Source organism: Lemur catta, chromosome 19 (genome assembly GCF_020740605.2).
Source record: "Lemur catta isolate mLemCat1 chromosome 19, mLemCat1.pri, whole genome shotgun sequence".
Lineage (NCBI taxonomy): Eukaryota > Metazoa > Chordata > Mammalia > Primates > Lemuridae > Lemur > Lemur catta.
Genome location: NC_059146.1, coordinates 1,713,910 through 1,735,562, shown reverse-complemented (window position 1 = coordinate 1,735,562; position 21,653 = coordinate 1,713,910). Strand labels below are relative to the sequence as shown.

The 21,653-nt window shown below is 38.0% G+C and overlaps 1 protein-coding gene across 1 annotated transcript in view; it reads left to right on the top strand.

Annotated features, from left to right (window-relative positions):
• KCTD8 (potassium channel tetramerization domain containing 8) overlaps positions 1-19,062 on the top strand; it is a 139,186-nt gene extending 120,124 nt beyond the window's left edge. Inside the window, exon 2 of the mRNA XM_045532943.1 lies at positions 18,507-19,062. Coding sequence (XP_045388899.1) covers positions 18,507-18,967 — 461 coding nt within the window. The 3' untranslated portion in view covers positions 18,968-19,062. The remainder of the gene's footprint in view (positions 1-18,506) is intronic.
• Positions 19,063-21,653: the final 2,591 nt, after the last annotated feature.

The window sequence follows — 21,653 nt, the reverse complement described above, 5'->3', positions numbered from 1 at the left end:
GACCTTGTGACTGTGACTGTAGTTTACCTTTCAATCCTAGCAAAGCCTGGTAATAATATCACAATGAGATTTAATGTATCGACTTTCTGTATGAAGTGATAAAAGGTGAAAAGCCAACATTCAAACATATCTACTCATATCCATGAATTAACTGGAAAATAGAAACTGTAAAATTGTAAGGTATATATACTGATTATAACATAGTGAAGTCTGTATTGTCCTAAACTCTAGTTTAGGGTTGTCACTCAGAACAATTTAATAGCAAGAGACAGTTTTCACAAATAGTAATTTTCTGTTCTTCACTATTTTCCTTCATTCAGAGTCTCTTTCTATAAAAACCGAAAGTGCCTTTTGGCTTCAGCGAGTGTTAGCAGTTGCTTCTTTCTGCACCTCACCGTGTTATCAGCCTTTAGGTGAGTTTAAAGCTTCTAGTAAGACGTGACACCACACAGGGGCCTGTTCTGGTCTTACGATCTAAGAAAGACCCATCTGTTTGGGCAGACGCCCCGCTCTTTCACACGGGTGAGCTCTTTCCTTTCAGGAGCGGTTGATACGGGTCTGCTGGTTTCCAAAAGCCCCTTTTGTATTGTACAATTTTTGGATTCATTAAATCTCTGTATAAGGTTAATGAGCTGTTACAAATTGGGAAGATACCAGTTCTCAAAACAGACCTTGGCTAAAATTCATGATCAATTCCATGCAGCGTTTTCTGTTAAGTCTCTGAAGAATTCTGAATTAAGGATTTAACTTATTGACCTCCTAATTAAGTATCATAATTAGAATGTAGAAATGTGAAATTTAAATGCCCTTAACTTTTCATTAAAACTGACAAAAGCTTCCCTATAAAAAATTATAAACAATTTAAAAGAGAATGTTGTTAGCATTTAAATACATCAAGAATTCGATCTTTATATAAATTTTATTTAAAATTGAATTACCACCATCTATATTTTTTAAATTAAAAAAGTACTTAAAAAGCAAAGCATATTTTCTCTCTGGGTCATGGTGTTTTGTTATTTTATTTAACAAATAGTTTGCTATAGATTTAGTTTTGTACTGGTAAAATATTAAGCTGTCTATAATTATTCTTATTATATGTGCAGAAAGAGAGAATACACTTTCAGGGAAGAAATTGTGATGAAAAGCTAAGAGATAATGATGTGTTTAACTGTTAAAATATTTACACAATGCCCAGAAAAAAATATATGTTGGGCATTCAAATAAGAAGGTCTCAAATTGAGTTCAGAGATGTTAATTTGCCTTCTGGTCTCCCTATTAGAGCCCTGCTTTTTATCTACCATTTCTTCCTCTCTAGGACTCACGGCAGCTCTCAACTCAAGGAGTTATTTAGTCAGAACTCCATAATCTCCATGGTTCTCCACAGTGTAGCTCTTTTATGGCCAGCTAACTTTACATTTTTACTGCCTCAATCTGTCCAGACACCCTAATGTGCCTGTATCCATATATTTATTTTTGGTTTTTGCTTTTCATTCACAAGCTTACATTTCTATTTTATTTTTCCCACTGAGTTGTCCGTGTCAGTTCAAGTCCCACCATTCCTCAGAATATTAACACACAGTGAACTGAGTAATTAGAGGCAAAATGGAAATCTATATAAGGAACCCATAACCATGTCTGGCAAATAGATGAAGCTCAGTGAATACTAGTATGTCTATAACTACATCTACCTTGTCTGTATCTATGGAGAGAGGAATAAAGAGAACAAATTATGTATATGGCAAAAGAAGAAGAAAGGAGACCTTCTTCTGAAGTCCATAAAATAAAATGTTTACTAGTTCAAAGGGTGAAATCAAAGATATGAAAATTATATTTGAACCTGATATTCCCTAGGGGGTATCTTGCCTTTGAACAGAAATTCCGAATCTCATATTCTCTTATTAATTGCTCCAGCCCGTCACATCTGTTCTCTGTTCCTCCTTGCAAGAGAAGCCATTCTAAAGCAAGCCCTGCTGTGTGTGCATAATAAAAACCCTTCAGAAAACCCCGTTTTAACAGATCATTAAATATTATTGCTTGTGAGGGGGTAAAAATCCAAGATTCCAGATCAATGCATTTTTATGCTTCTTGGTTTAATTTTTCTATTAGGATACTTAAACAGAAAAATGCATGCCACTTCTAAAATAACAAACCCTCAAATTAAATCCATATGCAAGGAAATTGAATGTTTCTTAATAAACAAACAAGCAGAATCCTCCCTATATTGCCTAGAGATGTGGATCGTAAGTGAAAGATGCACCTTAAACCAGTCTGTTGAAGGGACATCTGGTCTGTCTGGACACCAGTGAGAGCCAACAAGCCCTGCAGAAATGGACACACCCTCCCTAGTCTTGTTTCGAACTCCTAATAAGATGATGCAGCTTTACTTAGTAGTTGCAATATTTACAGGTAGAGGAGAGTCCAGCTGAGTTTTGTGAGGACAAATGAATTGAAGGGAAGGGCAGTGTAGGAGCGAGAAGTGGAGAAGCACAGGACTTCAGTAACTGCAGCCCCAATTATTCCACTCCTGGACAAGATCATTTTCTTTTAGGATGAAAAATTTGCATATATCATACTTTCGGAGCATACTAAACTTTTTATTTGGTGTTATTTTGCAGTTTTTGATATAATTTGTATTCTGTCTTGTGGCCTGATATGATGATCCTAATTAGGGAATGCTTCATGTCATGGAAGTAGTGCTAAGAGGCAGAGGTGAAGATGAAAAGGCTGTTCATTATGATGCACTCCGGTGGTCTGCGGTTCTTGGGGGTCCCTGTGGCTGTGCCCCCAGGTAATTACTTCCCCTGCTAGCTGGTCCTTCACAGTGCCGCGACACACAAGGGCAAATACGAAAGGTGACACCAGTTGGTATTGACTCAGTAAAACTGTTGTAAAAATAATCACTAGTGGTGCCTTTGGTCAAACACTGAATGCAATTATTATATTACAGTGATGGTAGTGATGAGAAACTCTGTTTCAACAGAGGAAAGAAACGAATGCTAGAGAGATAATTGCTGGAGAAATTGAGAACATTTTTTTTTTCTAAGAAAGCTAATTGGAACCTCTTCTTAAAGACTGTGTTCACCTTTTATGTCCAAAGAGGAAAACTGATGGACACAGGATTTCTTAGCCTATCTCAACCCCCTGGGATTTCTTCAGTAGTTCTCTCTTGAGCTCCAGAAGTTCTGAAGTCACCAAATAGGTCAGATATAATATAAATAATCACATCCTGGTTCTTATGTCTCTGCTTCTGGTCCCTGCTTACTCTGTGTGTGTTTACACCACCAGCAACGCAGCAGCAAGCTGTTCCCCGCACTCCCAGCACCTAATGCAGCTCCTCCGGCAGAGCAATTTCATCTTCCAGCATTATCCTAGGCTTCCCGTAGAGAAAACAGGGTGTTTTTTTTTTTTTTCTGTCACAAAGAAGTTTTTGTTATATTATGTTCAGTCCTTGTGTCGCGGTTGACACAGGTGTCAGATGCTGGCAGGGTTTTCCCACTTCCTCTGCACAATTAAGAAGATAGATGTTTGTTTAAATGCATTAACTTTCCATGTTGGCACACACATTTGCTGAAAAACCAATTTTGTATTCCAGAGATATAGGAGAGAGGAGAAAGATGCATGAGGACTTTGCAATCATTCATTCTTTGGCTTATTTATTCCATACACGTTATAATCAAATACCTATAATGTACCGGATTTATGGGATACAACAGGGGCTGGAGCTTATATTGTAGTGGGGGGGGGGAATAAAGAAGAAACATAAAAAGTAAATTCTAAAATTAGGAGAGGAATCAGCAAAAGGTATAGGTGTAGTATGATTTAAAGTAGGGTTGTCAGGATAGATGTCACAGAGAAAATGATGTTGACCAAAGAAGTGACGTAAACATTCATCTCATACTTACCACTTGCATTGCATTTGAAGATTTATTTATTTACTTTAAAACATTTGTTGAGTAGTAGCTGGGCACAAGGCACAATGCCTTGTGAAAGACACATTTTAATCTCTGTTTTATATGCTGGTAACCCAGTGTATGGAGAGTTCCAGTAACTTGTTCAGCGTCACCCAGCTAGGCAGCCACACCACAAGTGCCAGGACCAGGGCCTCTGACACCTCCAAGTGTCAGGTTTCTTATCTGATAGTTGGGCACAAACACGGTATCTCACAGTTGGTCCTGGAGTGCCGCTCTAAAAGGACCCCACAAAGAGTGAAAGTTCATTTTGAATGGTTATGATTGTTATTTTTGTTTTCCATCTTTTAAAATAATAATGCAAGCCTGCTGTGTGAAAAACGTGTCACCTGTCCAGCACATCTCGTGTCATACACCACAACCTTCACAGACGAGAACACTCGAGTGTAGGGAGATGTCTACATAACTGCCCTAAGGTCACCTCCAGCCAAGAGCTGGCCAAGCCCAAGCCTGGACCCAGGCCTATCTGTCTTCAAAGGCTGGGCCTGTAGCAACTGTTCCACACACTATTCCTCCTAAGTTCGAAGCTTCCAGTCTAACTTGGGATGAACAGAGACTCATCAAAGTTTCAGTGAGATCATCTGGGAGAGGTCTCTGGCTCCCAAAGTGCGTAAGGAGAGCAGTCAGCAGGGCTGACCAAGGACCACCTGGCTGCAGTAGGGGGTCACTGGTAGACAGCTTTCCTTTCCGTTTGTCAACCCATGCAAGGCCCTGGACAGAGACAGCAAAAACCTGAGCATTTAGTGTGCGGCAGCTTACCGTGATTGCCAGCAACTGTGAACGTTTGGTGCACAAACTGTGGGATTGTGGCTGGAGGCTGTTTTGAGTCAAGTGGATAGATACCAACTCTTTTCTGTAGGGAACGCTGGGCCCTCAATTGCCATATCTTTCTGCTGGAATGTTTGCAGATTTCAGGACTGAAAAGGACCTCCTGGGTACCGTGTAATTGCTTCCCACGTTCTCCGAGATCATTCCACTGGTTGTTAGCAGACCTGAGACATGAAGCCAGGACTCTTGTTACGTCCCTACACCTGCATTTTTAATGACCAAATAATGCAAACATATTTATTATAAATTTTTTAAAGTTGAACAATATAAGGAAAGCTTGCCTCCACTGCCCCCAGTACTAGGCTCTTTTCCCCAGAGAAACCATGGTATCAGATTGGTGCACTTCCTTTCAGCCTCTTGCCATCTTTTACTTGGGACATGCTTGTTTCCCAAAAAGATGTATTTTGCTTTGCTCCTCTATGCCATGGGCGTTAGCGGGGCCAGACCCCCAACAGGGGCTGGGAGAGGGTCTGAAATTGTCTAATTGTCTAATTCTACCTACAACATGGTATGTAAGTTTAATTACTTCTTGGGTGCAGTGATAACAAAATCATTTCTCCCTCATACCTAATCCCAGGTCTTCCAATGATTTTGTCACTAATAAATGTGACATTTTGATCTCTCTCAGCCTGATTACTTTGTTTATCACTCAGTTGGGTCAGAATACATTATATTTGTTATTTCCTTAATTTGTCACTTGTCTAAAATTGCAGTGGTACCTTATCCTATAGAAATTTTATATGTTTACAAATCGAATTTGTCATGCTTTGCCTTTATTGCTTCTACATTATATGACTTGTACTAAACAGCAAAAATTATTTTTAAAGAACTTTATATTTTCTTCCAGTTCATTAATAGCTTTATTGTCTAGGCTCGGCTCTTTAATTCATCCTAAACATATTTTTATATATGGTGTGAGATAGAATTATAGATGTATCTTCTCTATGGGTAGCCAGTTGCCTTAATACAATTCATTGAATGATGCGTTCTTTTCTCATCAAACTGAAATACCAAAGTTCTATATGTATGTGGCTTGGTTTTTGCATTTTCCATTTTATTCTACTGACATAATTTTACACATTCTTACAATCCTGATAAAATTTTAACATATGATTTGATATCTGGGAAGGCACTTGAATTTTTTTCTGTTTCAAAATATTGTAGATTATTCTTGTATTTTTCCTTTTCAAAATTATTCAAGATCATGTCAAGTTACATAAACTATTGTGCTGAGATTTGCGTTAGTATTGTATTGCATTTATACATTTATTGGGGAGATAATTACATCTTTACAATATAACTCTATTAGGGAGCATATTGTTTCTCTCCATTTATTCAGGCTGTCCAGATTTGTCAATAAAATCCAATGGTCTCAAAGTTTCATACTTTTCTTTATATACCTCTTGTTTCATTTATCCAAAGGTAATTTGAAATTTGTGCTATTATAAACAAAAAGGATGGATTTGTAGAATAAAACCAGTGGAAAAACAAACATTAACAATTCTCATTTGCTCTGTGATCTACAAAATCAGGATCTTCTTAATCTTCTATATGATTTTTGGCCTTGATTTTGCAGTTTTGCTTGCAAAACAGTTCACAGCACATTAAAGACAAACAGAGAAGCTGGCCATTCAAGCAAAGGAGTGTGTGCTCCTAGTCATTGGTTAATGGATTTATTTTTGGTACTTCTGTAAAGCCAATATGCAGTCACAATTGTATTAAAATCAATTACATTGTAAATCATAATTTCCAGTTAATTAGTGATCATATTAATCTGTCCTTGTAATTGAGTAATTATGGCTTTAGTTTAGTTACTTATTATAGAAATTTTCATTCTAAAAGAAATGTATATATTTAATTTTTTCATTTAAACAGTATATAATTCTGTTAAGTAATTTTGTAAAGTGAGGAAAGAGTAGGCACCCCAGTTACTTTCACTGAACCAAGTGAAGTCAAAGCAGAATATTAATTTCTGTGTGTCCTAAGCACGTCATGAAAACTCATGCATCACATAACTCATACCAAGAGCATACTGCTACTAATGCTTCATATACTTAAAAATATTTCTACCTCCAAGCTTTTAGTAAGTAATCATAAATGTATCTTGTAACTAAATACAGTTTTCCAAAAGTATTTTCAGTGCAAATTCTTCCTTGACATGACCATTTTGATTGATCTACACAGAAGGTGTTACCGGTATATCTTTTTACCTGGTAATGGTTTCATTAGTAACATTTCACAATCTTTTACTTTTAATCTGTAACGCTTTAATGTCAGAAAAGACGATGGATGTTACTGGTGCTATTGAAATATGAGGTTTAGACTAAAGTGCACTATAAAGTGACATGACAAGTTCAAGGCTTCTCAGCACTGACAGAATCAACTCATTATTTAATTAGGCTCTGAAAGCCCTTCGCAGAAATTTCTGGCCTTATGTCAGAACCTTCCCTGATCAAGAGGTACACATCACTGAAAGGTTCAGTCTTACAGGTGCCTTATTATGCAAATGTAATTCTGATATTTTGAAAACTATAGTACCTGACAAGTCATGAATCCTGATAGTTCCCTTGTCCTCTCTCTGTTCCTTCTCTGTTATGTTCCTTCTACATCTTCTCATCTATTTCCTTAATTTCACTTTGTAAAATTTACAGTGGAATTTGCATTTTAAATCTATAAATTTCCTTTTAATCATAGCTGTTTCTTATGGTAAGCCCATCTATTTAATGTAAAATAGCCTTTATTATCGGCCTGAAGTCAACAAAATATGCATTTCAGAGGATATTGCAACCTACCCATTTGGCTTTGAATGGAAAAAACTTAAGTTTGATAAAGAGAGATTGTTTGGGTAAAGGGGCTCAGTTCAGTAATGGTCACAGTGAGCTGAGTTAGAAAACACAAGTACATTAATACATTTTGACAGCCTCTTAAATGCATTTTTGTTAAAATAGCTGGATGTGGTATAAAGTAATGTTGTATCACCAGTAGTCTAAAGAAATGCTAATACTCAGGTACAGTTAAGCCCTTTTGTCCCTAAATAATTTTTAAAGCTATGCATTTTAGTTTAATCCTATCAAGGCTTGAAATGTGTGAGTAGTTATAGCTCTAGTTTAGAATTTCAAGAAAGCTGGTTTTAACACCGTTTTCAGGGTTTTTACGGTAGCGCATCTCAGAGCTTAACTCAGCGTAAGCTCTAAGGCCAGACACATGTGCGTCAGAACATGGCTCTGCCGGTTGCAGGTGTGACCTGTCCAGTTTCATAACCGCTCTAAGCCTCGGTTTCCTCATGTGTGAAATGGGCATAAGAGGCCTCTGCTTCATGAGGTTATTGTGAGGTGTCAATGCGGTGCTGCCTCTAGTGCTCTGAGCACAGTGCCTGGTCCATAGTCATCACTCAGTAAATGCTGAGTGTTATTAACCTTTAACTCACTGGTAAATTATCAACTAAGTCAAATTGTCCTGATTCCTTTACTAAGTTTGTTTCTCTCAGTTCATTATCTCCTTAAACTAGTGGCTATACAGGAAAAGTAACACACAGTGACATACTGCTATAGGATGGTGTGTGTGTGCGTGTGTGTGTGTGTGTGTGTGTGTGTGTGTGTACCTTGCACCCCTCGCCACTTCTGGAAATAGATCTTTTCCCCCCAGGACACAAGAATGAATAAGAAGCTCAGTCTAGGCCAATAGTAGTAAAATAATGGTTCTAATAATGCCCACCCTGGCCTGAAAGGATGGGGGCACATGACCCTTTTAGTAGAGTAACAGTAAGTACCTGGGATTCTTTATATGGTGCGTGTTGCTATCATAGTGATCTGCCCATAAATACACACTGATTATAGTTTTCTAACTCCAAACGTTCCCAACTTCTCTGGTTTCAATAATTTGAAATGCACATTTGAAAAGTTAAGTTTGTGCATTCAACGTTAAGTGTCCGAGTTCTCCAGTGACAAATACAACCAACACATCAGCCAACTTGTTTCAGAAAGAGAGGTTTTCATTATATTTCAATGTTAATTACATCTAATAAAATGACTAAACGGTTTTATAAGCGGAATTTTTCTCATAAGATTTACCTTTTATTTAGTGTAAAATACTTGTCTAACAGGTGCTCTAGCCAGAGGGATGGCTGATTCGAACAGCCAGCCACTGTTAGGACTACCTTGTGGTTCTCACTCTCTCTTCCTGTGCTGGGCTCAGGAAACTTAGTCACCTGAGAGCTTTTTTGGCCAGAGACATAAAGGCCTTTGCTTTGTTTACTCTCATAAACAGTGTAAAGTTCTCCAGATTATTTGCCTCCCAGTCCTCATCTTTGCTGTAGATTAGGGGGCTGTCTTGATAGGGTATATGGGCATTATGGTTGTCCCAATATAGGTTATAGATATATTACTATAGCTTGAAGCTTGAGGTCTGTCACATAAGATAGATTGGTGTCCCAAGTATGTTCTCAGACACACGTAAACAGACAACCAAGAAGTTACTCCATGTATACAAGTATAGGTATAAAGAGAAATCCACTTACCATTCACATAGGTGAAGAATTAAAGACAGGAATAGATGTGGCATTTATGATATTTTTAATTTTTCCAATTTGGCTTGAATAGAGGGTGGAAGTAATAGAAAATGAGTTTTAGAGTTCAAGTTGGAACCAAGCCATGGAAAGTCTTGTCTGTGGAGCCAAGAGATTTGGATATGTTTCTGAAAGCCGTTGATGTTTTCTGAGAACAGGTACTATAGCAAGAGTCATGATTCAGTGCTATGTATCTGGGATCGTTGTCTTAGTATGGGTGTCAGAGGTAGAAATTAGAGGTGAAAGGGTCTCTAGAAGGTCATTGCAATAGATTCAGTAAGAGTTAAAGAGGGTCATAACTGTGAGAGTGAAGACCGAAGATGAGGAAAATAATTGAGGTATTATCAAAGTACGTACACTCAGCAGGATTAGGCAACTGTTCACAGAGGGAGGGAAGTGGTAGAGGAATTGGAAACAAAATAGTGAAGGTGACTCCAGAATTTCAAACCTGGGTGATTACAAAGATTGTGTGGTACTTTTATAAAAAAGAAAAAAATAATAAAAAACCCAGGAGGAAGAACTGGTTTAGAAGGAAAAGAACAGTGGGGTTATTTTTTGACACATGGTTTTTGAAGTTTAGGAGATATCCGAAAGGCAGTTAAAACATACGACTGGAACTTCAAGGAGTTATCAGGTGCTTGAGATGTGTATGGAGTCAGCTATAGAGAAGAGACAACTCAGTGACTACACATACGTGTATTTGTGTGTAGGTGTTGGAGTGGGTAGGTGGGTGGCTGAATCAGTGTGATTGTAGAAAAAGAGAACATGGTGTGGGGGGAACAGAGAAGAGGTAAAGAGACCATACGTCTCATTATTTAGATATAAGGGTTGATCTATATGATTGAGGAGAATTTAGACTAGATACCATCATTGTTTTTCAAAGTTTAAGGACTGTTAGTTGAAAGAGGGGAATAGATTCATTCTATATTGCTCCAGAAGGTAGAAATGGGACCAATGGGTGGCATTATTGTAGGAGACAGATTATGGCTGAATATAGGAATCTTCAAACATTAGGGAACCCTCCAAGTAGGAAGATTTGCAATACAACGTTATGGGCTTATCGTTACCAGAGGAGCTTAAACAGGAACAGGATGACAGCTTGACAGAGCCTGCCAGAAATTATATTTTCATAGAGAAACTAAGATCCTGTGATTCATATTCAGTATCATCCATTTATTATGGGTTATATTATGCTCACTTATCTAAGATGAGAAACTCAACATCGACCAATGGCCAGGCATTGAACTAAATGCACTTGTCTTAGTTTTCAATGGCTACGGTAACAAATTATATAAACCTGATGACTTTAAAAAAGACAGAAATTTATTCTCTCACAGCTCCAGAGGCCTGATGTCTGAAATCAGTTTCATTGAACTGAAATTAAGGTGTTGGCGAGACCACTCTATCTTCTGGGGTTCCAGGGGAAAATCTGTTCCTTGGGTCTGGTGACTGCCGACATTCCTTGATTTGTTGCCACAGCCCTGCGATCTCTGAATCTGTGGTGACATCGCCTCCTTTCCCACTGCGTGTGTCAGATCTCTATCTGCCTCCTGCTTGTAAGGATAGCTGTGATTAAATTTAGGATCCAACCGGACGATTCATTATAGTTTCCCCATCTCAAAATCCTTAATCACAACTGCAAAGACTTTTGTAATATAAGGTGAAATTCACAGGTTCCAGGGACTTGCACCTGCTGTCTTGTCCGAGGCCAGTTTGTGGCCACTGCAAAGGACTTGCTCACGTATATTTTGACTTAAAGCCACGCTAGGAGAGAGGTGCCATATTTCTATTCCTTCTTAGGCAAAACAGGAAAATGAGTCTTAAAGACTCATTTGGCAACCAGCTAGTAGGTGTGAAAACTTCATTGCAAGCACAGTTTTGCTGCTTTTCAAAGGCTAGGCATTTTTTTTTTTTTGCACCACAAAATGAAATTAAGCTTTGCTATGCACATACAGGATTCCATTTTCCATTCATTCCAGTGATTCTGCACCAAGCTGTCTCCATCACAAGCACACTTTTATAAATCTCAAAGCACTCACATTAAATGATATAGCAGCCATGAGAAGTTGCATCTCACTGAACATTGTTGGAAATATTTGAAAACATTTATTGGCAGGCAGGCATTTAAGATCCGAAGAGATCCAACAAATGAAAATCCCCTCAACTGTGGCTTCTGCTGGCAATTACTCCTGCTCCTGCTCCCGTTAGCCTGTTTTTTGTTTGTTTGTTTCGTTTTTCTTTTTCTTTCTTTCTTTTTTCTGGCTGTTGTCACCGAGAGTTTTTTCTCAGGCTTAAGGCAGCCGTTCAGTATTGTATAGCAGGTAACAATAATTTGCAACCAGCATGGATTTATGCTCACGTAAATTTGCTATACACGGCACATCCTAAGTGCACCTCCAACCTGTATTTACAGAGCACCTTTTCTTTTCTTCTTTCCAGAGCCATCGGACGTGTTGCAGAGACAGCATCCCATTAATCCTTGCCAAGTACCTTGTAGGTGTTACGATCCACATTTTATAGATGGGCAACAAGCAAGCATGGGCTTGTGTTCACAAATTTGAAAACCGTATAAATCTTCCCTCTCGCCTAGCATACGCTTGTGAAAAAGGAGGTCATTAGAAGGTGGCTACCTAGGATGTGGAAAATAACTCGGATAATGTCTATATCAAGGAATAATACATTCAGACATGCAAACCTAGAGATGAGTAAGGAGTTGTTTATCAGTCTTAATCCCAGCACACAAAGGAGTCTCGGCATCTTTATGGAGTTTTTGCTTTTGTTTAAGCACCAGGAGTGTGAGTGTGGCATAGAATCCTAGCTCCCATGGGTGACATGCGGAGATCAGTTTTACATGAAGAGCTCCTGCAAGGTTTCTGTAATAATTTTGCATGTTATAGGGCTTCTGAAAGGACAAGTGAACCCCAATACCTTTTCTACTAGATATATTTAGGTGCAGGTACAATCATGTAAATGATGTAGAATTCTTCTGCAGAGCAAAAAATCATTTTTCCTTATTATGTATGGTTCTCAAATACTTATTATCTCTCTTTAATAAGCTAAAAGGGATAACCTAGGGACTTTCCCAAATGAATGATATTTTCATTAACTAGCGGGACTGTGAGGTCCTTCTTATTACTGACTGCTGAAGTTTGTCTTTTTCTATTCCTTCATTTCTTTCTTTGTTTTTGTTATGCTCCTTAAGCTTTGTTTATTTGGGTTTATCTCTTTTTGTTAAAACAAAACAAAACAAAACAAAAAGGAACTTCTTTGGGAATAAAATAATCCCCTGTATGTCTAGACATTATTTTGTAGATAATACTAATTTCACTTAATTCAGATCAATAAACGGTTACCAAATGCTTATAGGCTTAGCCATGTGGTGGTGCTTCAGTAAATACAAAGATAAAAAAGAAAGAATCTCTGTCCCATAAATGACTATGGTAGAGAGAGAGAAAGAGTGTGTGTTTTGTGGGGCAGAACATGGGAATGAAAGTTAAAATTAGTATAGAAATAACTGTTATTTAAGATCAAATAGGCTCAGTACTTAGAGACATATTCAGACAAACTGCTATGGGCCATTAAGAGAGCAAGAAATCGTGAGAAATCATATCCAAGTGTGAGAATGGAATATTTTATGCTGAAAACAACGTTTGAAACAGGCTTGAAGGATAGTTAAAAAGGGTACAGAGTGTGGGGCAAGGGAGGAATACAGTCCAGGGGGAAGGAAGCACCAATAAGCTGAGGCATTTACCAGAAACCAGCATATTATGGTCACTGTATAGGGAGCACTGCAAGATGAGCTGAAATAATCGCTTAGGTCACACGGAGGACAACCTTCAAAGCTAAGATGTCATATTCAAATTTTATTTTATGTACAGAGGAACTACTTAGAAGGTTTTTGTACAAGGAGATACTTGATGGAATTAGACTTCAGGAATATTTATTTCACAACGGTGTGGAGAATTGTTTGCACCAGGGCTGAAGTGGAATCAGAGAACTGGTTAGGAAACACAGTGAGAAATAATGAGAAACCTGTCATGGGTGGTGGACATGGGAACACAAGTGAGAGGTAGATTCAAGAGCTGTTGTGATCGTAGAATTGATAAGACTTGACAAGGGCTTGAAAATAAAATACGAATCCATCAGGTAGCCCAAGGTGACCTTGACCATCATCTAAAGAAATAGCAGAGTCATAACAAGATGCAGATTTGTAGAATGAGAGGAAGGCAGTAAGATTGCTTTTGGAAACCTCTTCCAATATATGTTCCCCTAGACAAATATATTTTCCCTCACATTTTTTTCTAATGCTACATTACATTTGCTTATTCACTTTAATAGTACTGTTTATTCAGCGATAAAACAAATCAGCCTTATGAACTGAGTGATACAAGGAAACACAAGACATCATCTTTGCCCTCATGGAAATAATACATTTTTGAGGGATTCAGGACACCAAAAAGTATGACCCTGGGGCCAGTTTTTGTGTGGGGGAGAGACTGGAGCATTCTTACTACTCTGTGGCCGTCTAAGTGAATATTACATAACACTAAAGGTGGGAATGCTGAGTACCAAATGAATGATCTAGTTAATAGTAGATGCTGGAGAAATTTAGAGGTGTGACGATCATTTTACTAATTTGGTTAAGCAAGTACTCCGATCAAGGCATCATTATAGAATAGAAAAACAGAGTTTCTTCCTTTAAGGGATTTACAAGTAAGGGCAGAGAGACACACGATAAATAAGTAAGTGCAATTAAAAAGTTAGCAAGCACAGAGAGAATCAGAAGAGTGAGCTGGTGATGATCATATCATGATGAAAAAAGGAGTACCACAAGGTTTCCCTTTTCAAACCATACTTCTTTCTTTTCTTTTCTTTTTTATTATCTTTCACTCATTTAAAAGTGGTAAAAATAATGCTCATGGAGATTACAGACAACATAAAGGAATGAGTTCAGTTTTTCTCAAAATAAGTTAATTTTTATTTACTGAAATAGTCTTTCACTCTAAGGTGAACACATCCCCTTTGTGACCTTTATATTTTAATTTAGTAGGGAAATTTTACTGATGAGTTAAAAATGGCTCACATTCCTTAGCTCGCTCCATCACAAGTCACCCTCTTTCATTCCTCCACCCTTCTCCTTGCCCTGTTCAAACTTGCCTTACAGCTGCACTTGCCACCCCAAGCCTGAACCACTTGGTATCAGGGACTGTGGTCGTGGGTGTGTGTGCACGTGTGTGTGTCTCTCCCTCTGTAACTAACGTTACGCCTTGTACGTAGATACACAAGTATTTGTGAAATCAAAATGGAGGGTTTTTTCCCCTTTTGATGCAACTGCTTGATCCTTAGAAGCATGTGGCGCTGATATTTAAGATAGATGGGTTCATTCTGTTCAAGTACCACATAACCATTCACACACCATTGAGTTTAGTACTATTAGAGGATAATTTCCCTTCGAGGAATTGTGCCTGTTGCAGACACATTTTACATACCCAGTCATTTTTATCATCACTAGGCAGGTAAAGATATTAAAATAAAATGTTTTTTCAAATGTGCAGCTATACACATAGACTTCATTTGGAAACGCTTGTGTATTCAAAGAAAAATATAGAGGTACTCTTACGCGCACACCTAAAACTACCCAGAAATCACATGGCTTTTTAAAGACAAAAGTATTAACATCTAGTTTCTGAACTGCACTATCTACCCAAATGACTGGGAAAAGCTCTTTTCCTCCATTCTAGTTCAATGTGATAAAACCCAATGGGTTTAATCAAAAGCCCTGTTTTGCTAAGTTTTACAAGTGTGGGCCCATTATAATACTTTCCATTTGTTTTATTTTACTTAATGTAATGTTTTTACTGCTGCTTTTAATTCACACATTTTTTGATAACCTGTAATAGGGCTTTTGTGTTTTATTTTCCTAAATAAATTCCTTTTGGGACATGAAAATTTAACACTTGATAGCCTCTCAAATCTAAATCTATGTAACATTAGATAAGTCTAGACTATAAACTAATAATAATTTATGTTACATAGAACTTTACAGCTTACAAATTGCTTTCACATAAATGGTCTCATTTGATTCTTACCATAGTCCCATAGATAGTTATTACTATTCTAATGTCCTTTTTAAAAATAGATGCAAATTTGAGAACTAAGGAAACTAAGAGACTTGCCTACAATTCATAAGTACATAGATAATATGTGCAGAACCAGAATTAGAATAGAAGCATTTGGACTTCTTAATCAGGACGCTCAATATTCAAGTGAACAAACTTGCCAGGCCATGGCCAAATAGAACATGTATATTTATGCTGAATAATAATTAACATTTTTTTGCATTTATATATGCCAGACTCATTCACAATACTTAACATGTTCATTTAATCTTCCACAACTCTTCCAAGTTTAAACGTGAGGAAACTAAGGCTCAATGAAAGTAAGTAACTTACCCAAGAAAACAAATCTAGTAAATAGTTAAAATGGGATGTGAACCCAGTCAGTCTGCACTTTGCTGCCTTAACCATCATTCTCCCTGCTGGTGTTTGAACAATAAGAATCGATTAAATTAAACAAGCACAAATTGATAATGTCTTCTGGGACTACACTTCCTGTCAGTGAACTTACAGAAAGGTATCCTTGACCCCTGAAATTCTGTGAATTAATACTTTAGTGGGAATCAAACTTGTTTCCCCATTCTAAGAGGTAATTTCTATTCATGGCAACCTTGTAGTGTTTAGTTAGAATTTTACAGCTTAGAAATATCTTTCTATTCATTATATCACTTAGAATTACAGACCTTTATAACATAAAAAAGTTAGGGGCCCTCAAAATATTAATCAGTAAGGACCAACTATTACAGAGGTTCATGACCAGCACAAAGTACTTGCTCAGGTGGAGTGGCTGAAGCAGGCTCAAACTCAGATCTCCCAAGGTTATTCCCACTGTGATTAATAAAAAAAAGTCAGCACAATAAATGAGTATCATGTATGTGTGTATGTGCGCACATGTGTGTGTGTGTGTGTGTGTGTGTGTGCGCGCGCGCGCGCGCGCGCGCGCGCATGCATGTATGCATTTACATTTTCTTTTTTATACCAAGTCTGATGAGTGCTCTAACTCACAGGGCAAAGTGCTTTCAGGAAGATCAGTCAGGTGTACATGGTATATTTGATTCTGTTACTGGTTGAAGAGACACAGAGAAGTTTCTAATAGTCATGCTGTTGCTGTGTACCCAGGACTTGGTGATACTTAGATCATCATTCATGTGGTGCTTAAGGCATTTCGAGCGGCTTTGGGCCATTGAACGGAATAATGTAAAATTAAAGTTTTAAATTATCCCTGAAAGCCTACAATTAGCAGGCATCTTCAAGAATACTAGGCAATTAGAGTAAATCATTATTTCCTCTGAATTATTTTATTTTTCTCAATTTTGTCATAAAAACTGATAAATCAATTTAAGTTGTAACTTAGCAGCAATTTGAATGCACTAGATTATCAATAACAATTTAAAGTATGCTTAGTCAAGTAACAAAAAATGCTGGCGTAAATCAAAAGGAGACTATTAGTTATACCTAATAATTTATACAAAGAACTATAATATTATTCTAAACATTCAAAAGTGTGGACAGAATAAACTAAGTGTTCTCCGTTAAGTCATAATATAAACCTCTGAATCTGTTTGGTCTGGTTTGGAGTCCATCTTGCCTAAGGATAGCTTATTAAATAGTAATCATGAAATATAAAACTGTATATATTTGTTAATTCTCATTAATATGGATAACTACTGTAAGGTTTTTTTTGTTTTTTAAAGCAGCTCTTAAAAATCATAGTAAATTCAGATTCTTACCCCCTTTCTTCATAGTTCTTAAAGTCTACAAAGAGATATTCTAAGTTATCCTATGCATTTTAAACAATTATTATAAAATACAATAAAATAGACTATTTCTGGCCATGCTCTGATCCATCTTACTTGTTACTGGGGGTGAGAGGGGAGGAACGGGATATAGGTGATAAAAAAAAAGTGGCAAAGAAAGTGGAAAAAGAATTGGAAAAAACTTTTAAAACTAGTATAAGAAATTCTGTTAGGAACCCTTGGTGTGGAATGTATCTTAGCTCATCTTTCCAAAATATTACAGGGGTCCTTGCCCACACGTATTCACTTGTTTCTCTGCATCGTTTTCTGGGCAATTGTGTAAAAATACTGATGCCTTCCCCCAAACTCTGTTTTATACAATGTGTTTGTAAAAGTTGACTCTAAGGAAAAAAATAAGATTTGGGTAACTTAGATCTCTGAATGGTTGGGCTGCACTTAATCAAGGTTTCATTATGGTTCTGGTGTGTGGTGGTGTTCAATAAATGTTCAGTAGAAGTCCTAATCCTGCAGTCGAGTCAGAGAGAATAAAATATTCTCCCTCTTGGAAATAAACTGTGTATTTGAAATAATTATCTTGGCAAACTATCACTTTCTGAAAAGTGTCTTCCTAGGTAATTTACCTCAAATTGTAAGCCTTGTATTTGAAGAGAATACTATATTTCAAGTATATTTTCACACCATAATATTAGGCCCATCTATATCTTATAACACTTTCATAATTCTTCCCAAGAAAGTAGACGGGAAACAAGATTAAGAGACTAAGGCTAAGATTTAAACCAGCCTCCCATTTAGCAGCATAAATGATGCCCCTGCAGCTCTGGGCCAGGAAAACACTGCTACTTTGTAAAAAAGAGCCATGGCGCTTTCTTGCTTGTACGGTGGGAAAATACATACACAAGGGACACCTGGCAGTGGCCAGAACACAATGAGCCCAGTGTCTAGTGAAACAGATAGAGGACTAGCAAGCAAAACGTTTCCACGTATCTTTTTCAGATTTCAGGAGCTAGTAACTAAAGTAGCAAACATCTTTTTTTCAGTATAAAGCTACTGATGATCTTTTATGGCAAAAAGGCTCACTAAGCAAACCTCTTTCCACGTGTGCTAAAGGCTGTCAGTGTCGTGTTTCCTGCCTCACACGGGGGCCAGTGCAACGAAGAGCATTTGTCTTAAGATAAATGTTCTTAGTTTAAAATAGAAAATTTAGAATGTATTTAATTTGAACTTCCCACGTCTTATTCAACTCTTCTACTCCTTTTTTTCTCTTCTTTCTTAGGACCTCCTCAGAAAACCGTATCCCCCAAACAAGAGCATGAAGATAGGAAACACGATAAAGTCACCGACAAAGGAAGCGAGAGTGGGACTTCCTGTAATGAGCTGTCCACTTCCAGCTGCGACAGCCACTCGGAGGCCAGCACCCCCCAGGACAACCCGCCCAGCGCCCAGCAGGCGACCGCCCACCAGCCTAACACCCTGACTCTGGATCGCCCCTCCAGAAAGGCCCCCGTGCCGTGGATGCCCCCGCCAGACAAACGCAGGAACAGCGAACTCTTTCAGACGCTCATCAGCAAGTCCCGGGAAACCAATCTCTCCAAGAAGAAAGTCTCTGAGAAGCTAAGCGTGGAAGAAGAGATGAAAAAGTGCATTCAGGATTTTAAAAAAATCCACATTCCGGATTATTTTCCAGAGCGCAAACGCCAGTGGCAGTCCGAACTGCTGCAGAAGTATGGGTTATAGTGATGGTCACGTGCCTGCTGTGTGTTGATGGCATTCAGTGTTTACTACAGTGTCACCGCCTGGCTGATGTCCTGACAGGGGTCGGTGTGACTCTTGCTGCTTGTTGTTGTTATTTTTAGAAACATGATAAAAAAAAAAGGGGGGGAAGTGAAATCAATAAATGTTAAATTAAAATGGTATATTTGATTCAAACCATTTTGCAAGAATGAAAGTAAAATGTGCATGATCAAGAAGCGTAGAATCTTGACTTTTGAACTGTGGTCAACCGGACATGTTTGTCATTTTGCAACTCGCCATAAAGGAACCATCGTATCTCATCAGCTAAAATGACAACGTGGATGAAGGAACATCAAGTAAAATTTTAGATGATGGTTTTAGGATCCAAATCCAAAACTGTCTAAATGTTAATGCAATAAAATAAGTATTATTTTTGCATGAGCACAATGTTACAAATAACTCACAAGAAATAGGGAAGATCTGTTTGTTGCTTGGAAAGAAAAGAAATACAAAAAATAAAGCAAAAAAAAAAAAAGTTTTAGGCAAAGCCTATTAATGTAAGCTGTCTAGAAGACCAAATTTTCTTTGTTCCAGATCTGTGATCTTTTGTGTATGTGTGTAGTGTTTATGTACGTTAAGATGGTGTAAATATGCCTTATACTGTTGTGTTATGGCACCAACATTCATCTATTAATGCTAGTCATGATTATTTCTGTGAAATGAGTCTTTTACATCGGGCTATAAAAATTGGTATAATGATGCTCTGAAAGGTCCTATTATCATGTTAATCAAAATAATTGAGGGGAATGGTAAAGAGTTATATGTATTTATTAAAAAAAAGAAAATGTATTAGAATTCCTCAATTTCCATTGACTCTTCTTTAAAAATATTCAGCTGTTAGATTGTCTTCAATGGTCTATTCAGACTTCATGGTGACGAGTTTAAACATAACTCAAAACGGAGACAGAGCCGGACCCAGATAGCCCTGGTATTGATTAATACACCCTTAGCCCACAAGGGAAAAAGACCTCATCTGAGAACACACTAAAATTTTATTTTCGCTGACAACCAGATTGAAAGCCTTTCCAAGAACAACTGGGAAGTGACCTCTTACAAATCCAGACACAAAACTGTCCGTTGCAAGCTAAAAGGTCAGCCTTTATGAAAAGTAATTTCTTCCTGGTCGTCTATGTGGAGACAAGCTTCCTCATCATAAGCCACAGTTTTGTCTCCCCATCTCCACAGAAAGAAATATAGCATGAAATGTTTTCTTTAATAGGCTGGGAATGAGTAAAAAATGTCTTCAGTAATTATGGAATTCAGTCTCCTCGGTGGCGAGTCGCAATGACACTCGAGGAGCATGCGTGGTGTCATTTCTTTCAGCATAACACGAAGAGATAAGCATGACCAACTCAAAGTTAAAAGAAAAACGAACTGTGTTTACTTTTGGATGTATTTGTAGCCTCCTCACTGTACCCTTATGTACAAAAACACCACCTGCAGTGGACTAGGAAAGAAAACCAAGATACGTGACTTACCTTGAATTTTCTATAGGCTTTAGGAAAACTCTTCTCACGCTCTGCATCTCATCGGGGAAGGTGGGCGATCCCAGCGTGGCTGGATGTAGCTCAGCACACTGGCAAGTGGGCAGAGCTTGGTGGTTCAGTTGCCACAGTTCAAATCCCACCTTCACCACTTACTATTTGTGTGATTGCCAAGATAATGGGGATAATAAAGGGATCATAATATCGTAGAGAAGATTTAAATGATGTAATTCAAGTAAAGCATGACCACTACTCCTAGAGTTGGAGGGAAAAAGGAAGGTGGTCATAGTGTAATAAAATCTTGGAGCTGGCACCATCAGATAAAGAATCTGGAATACAGAGGAGCAAGCTCTCCGCTAAGAACTACTGCCCTGAGGAGTCACAGTCCTTTCCAAAGATGCCTCCCAAAGTGCAGAGAGGGGAAACATGACTCTACTTTCCCGCTTCACCCCACATTCTAACTTCCCGCCAATACCTTCCATTTTCCAATAGAAGTAGAAGCCAGTTGGCAGAGGAGCCCAGAAAATAGAATTTGTGCAAGTGATCTCCCCTGTGGTACAAAGCACAGCAGCAAATGGCAAGGAACGCTTCTGAAAAATACCCTGCTCCCTGCTCTGTTTTTCCCAACACAAAAGTTCAAACAGAATTGCGACGGAAAGAATTTGGTAGCTGAGGACTATTTCACATCTCCGTATCTCTACAACCTAAGAGAAGAATGTCTGTCCTTCCAGTCCTTCTTACTAAACTAGAATAAAAGTTCTGAACTATGATCCATTTCAACAATAGTCTAGTGAGAATTTACAGTCCACCGAGAATTTGTCTCAAAGATCAACAACATAAAGAAAAGCAACTGGTTGTTGCTTTTAGGAGGAAGCTTACAGTCTGATTCTCTTAAATCATCATGCTTCCCCCAGAGGCTGGAACCTGGCTGGCCTTAATTGGGGTTACAAAGGTATCAAGGTTGGCAGCTAGAGTGAGGACTCTCTCCTGAAGGAAAAGGTGACACCAAACTTTAAAAGTGGGTTGGGCTAAAATGGGTATATAAAACTCCCTTTCCAAAGATTCAGAAGATAAAATCAGATGGTCACCACAAGTCGAAAGACTGGAACCAGGCACTGAAGTTGAGTATTTATTCTCCCACGTAT